This window comes from Zingiber officinale, chromosome 1A, assembly GCF_018446385.1.
Source record: "Zingiber officinale cultivar Zhangliang chromosome 1A, Zo_v1.1, whole genome shotgun sequence".
Classification (NCBI taxonomy): domain Eukaryota; kingdom Viridiplantae; phylum Streptophyta; class Magnoliopsida; order Zingiberales; family Zingiberaceae; genus Zingiber; species Zingiber officinale.
The window spans coordinates 4,479,069-4,482,173 of record NC_055987.1 but is presented as its reverse complement, the minus strand read 5'-3'; the positions used below and the strand labels follow the sequence as shown (position 1 = coordinate 4,482,173).

The following is a 3,105-nucleotide window of genomic DNA, read 5'->3' as shown; positions in this document are numbered from 1 at the left end:
GCAATTTATGAAAATGTGAACATAAAATTAAGTAAAAGATGCACCGCAATTTAATATTTACCAAGGGGTGTATTTTTAAAAAAGTATAATAACTTAAAATGCCCTTTCTGTCCGAATCCACCTCCAAAACCATGCGCAAAACTCTTCGTCTTTGAATTATTTGGTGCTACAACTATGATGAAACTCAAAGCTGCCAAACTTGTCATTTTAACTTGTCGTCCAAATTCCTCAATGATCATCTAATATCTTCATTAAATTATCTATCCTAATTGTATGACTTATTTGACGAAATCAACTCATTCAGTCCATTGTCCAGGTCCATACGGTTCAGCCAATCTGATTAACCCCACTAAGTCCATTCAGTCCAACCAACCTAATTAACCCATCTAGGATCTAGCCAAATCACCTTGACGTAACAGAACTAGGCACCAGTGCAAACTTGTCGGAACTAAGCTTGCATGATATTTGATCATGTCCGAAAGTCGACGAGAAGAAAAGATGGAGATGTGACGCTTCGGCTGACTGCCTGTGGACTTCGTTCCGTCCTACAAAACAGATGACGTCAGTGCCGAGCCAGGGAAGGGGTCTTCGACGTTGGTCCTCCGACGCTCAAGTCAGTCACCGAAGATGATGTAGAAGACGGAGCAACAAGAATGAGCACTGTAGAGCCAATAGTGTGTCTCGTGTACCTCCATTGATGCTTGGACTCCCTTTATATAGAGCTCCTGTAACGCACGTGCATGCTTCCCCACAGTGGCGTAGTTAGGATTTTCAATTAGGGGGGGGGGGGGGGGGAATTCAACAAATTAAAAAAAATAATACAACACAGAAAATGTATAAAAAAAGTTATATATGAACTTCATATGTTTTTTACAATATCACTCTTCGAGATTTCATATTTTGAAAATACTGAATAATAGTTTCATTATCAATGGTATCAAACACATCTCGCTCAATATATGGTATCAAACAATCATTTACTATATCATCTCCCAACCGATTTCGAAGTGAGGTTTTGATTATTTTCATTGCTGAAAACACTCTCTCTACCGTTGCAGTTGCAGTTGCAACAGGTAATAGCAATGCTAACTTCAAAAGTAAATATACCAAAGGATACAGACGATGTTTTTTCAATTGAACCATCCTTTTAGCAAGCTGGCTAATCCCCACAACCTCAGAGAATTGATTGCTACTCCGCATATCAAAAATAAAGTTATCAAGTTGGGGCTCAAGATGCATTAACTCCATTGGGGAAAAATTGGATGGATAAAACTGAGCAAACTGAAGTAATTTTCTCTTATCATAAGCAGAGAATGAATTTGATGGATCAAGACAACTCATACACAACAACAACTCCGTGTTCACCTGGTTAAAGCGACTGTTCAACTCCTGAAGTTGCAAATCTATCACTTCATAAAACATTTCAACATGATAATAGTGAAGATTTGTCCTCCCTTCAATATTTCGTTGTGATCTCCCATGAAAGACGAACAAGTCTTCCATGTGCGGGGTGACTACCTCATACTTAACACAAAATAACGAAACTTCATTCAATAACAAATCTCAACCATCATCTCTCATAGTTTGCAGTTGATGTTTGCTTGATCTTACAAGAATCATGGCATTTACAACGTCTTGATCTTTTCTTTGTAAAGCTTGCGACAAATCATTCGTGACTCCCAAGATATTCTTCATTAAGTGCATCTGAAATATAAATTCATATTCCAATCAATTCCAACAGATTATTTGCTTGTGCCCTTTGCTTGTGATCTTTTCCCTCCTCTTCAACAAATAAAAGAACATCAATAATTGAAGGATACAAATGTATCAAACTTAACAATGTATTATAATGTGAATCCCAACGTGTGCTCCCAGCTCTTTTTAATGTCATCTCTTAATTCATACCTTGTCCAGTGAAGATATCACCATTGCAAATTCCTTTAATAACTTTTTCAAATTGTTTCTCACGAAGTATATCTCTTCGCTTGCATGACGCTCCAACAATATTGTTCAATTGTGCAACCACATCAAAAAAAGTAGAAATTCTTATATGATTTTCAACAACAGCTACAAGTGTAAGCTGCAGTTGATGAGCAAAACAATGAACATAATAAGCAGAAGGGTTCTCCATCATAATTAAGCTTTTTAAGCCATTGAATTCTCCTCTCATATTGCTAGCTCCATCGTATCCTTGCCCCCGCAAATTAGATATAGATAATCCATGTTGGCACAACAAAGAATCAATAGCAGTTTTAAGTGATAAGGCAGTAGTGTCGCTTACATGTACAAGGCCTAGAAAGCGCTCAACAATATTTCCCCTTTCATTTACAAACCGTAAAGCAACTGCCATTTGTTCTTTAACAGATATATCACGAGCCTCATCAACCAATATAGTAAATAATTCATCACCGAGATCTCCAAGAATAGAATTAGTGGTTAAATAAGCAATGGATCTGATAATATCTTTCTGAATATCAGGCGATGTCAATTTGAGATTTGAGGGAGCATTGTCTAGTGCAACTCTATTGATATCCTCATTATGGTCAGCAAGAAATCTTAACAATTCAAGAAAATTACCATGATTGAGTGAGTTTGTTGATTCATCATGACCACGAAATGCTAATCCTTGACGCACAAGAAATCTTATGCAATCAATTGATGCTGTCAAACGAACACGATAATCGATAGCTACTTGACTAGACTGATTGACCAAACAAGTTTCAATATGTTGTTTTTGATTCATTAAATCATAAGCCGCCATCATGCACCTGTTGTGAATGTTGCTCTGATTTCCAACATGTTCATTAAAATTTTCTTTCTTTCTCCAATTTTTAAATCCCTCAGCAACAAAAGAATCACCACCACTTTGACCACCATGATCCGGTTTGAATAAATAGCAATAAAGACAAAAAGCCGCATCTTTTGCAATGCTGTATTCTAGCCAATTAGGATGAAGATTAAACCTTATAGCTCGAAATCTTCGTTTCTCTTTGGGACAAGAACGCTAAGGAAATTCATGATTTTTAGGTTGAAAAGGACCTTTTTGTAAATAGTAACGTCGAACAATCTCCCTTTCATTAACATTATACTCAAGAATGTGCTTTC

General features: G+C 36.7%; 1 protein-coding gene across 1 annotated transcript; it reads right to left on the bottom strand.

Moving 5' to 3' along the window:
- Positions 1-1,717: 1,717 nt before the first annotated feature.
- On the bottom strand, positions 1,718-2,761 carry LOC122039084 (zinc finger MYM-type protein 1-like). The gene is made up of 2 exons (XM_042599096.1): positions 1,906-2,761; positions 1,718-1,782 (listed from the first exon to the last, which is right to left on the bottom strand). Exons 1-2 carry the CDS (start codon positions 2,759-2,761, stop codon positions 1,718-1,720), a joined length of 921 nt encoding a protein of 306 aa, XP_042455030.1.
- Between the last annotated feature and the right edge of the window lie 344 nt (positions 2,762-3,105).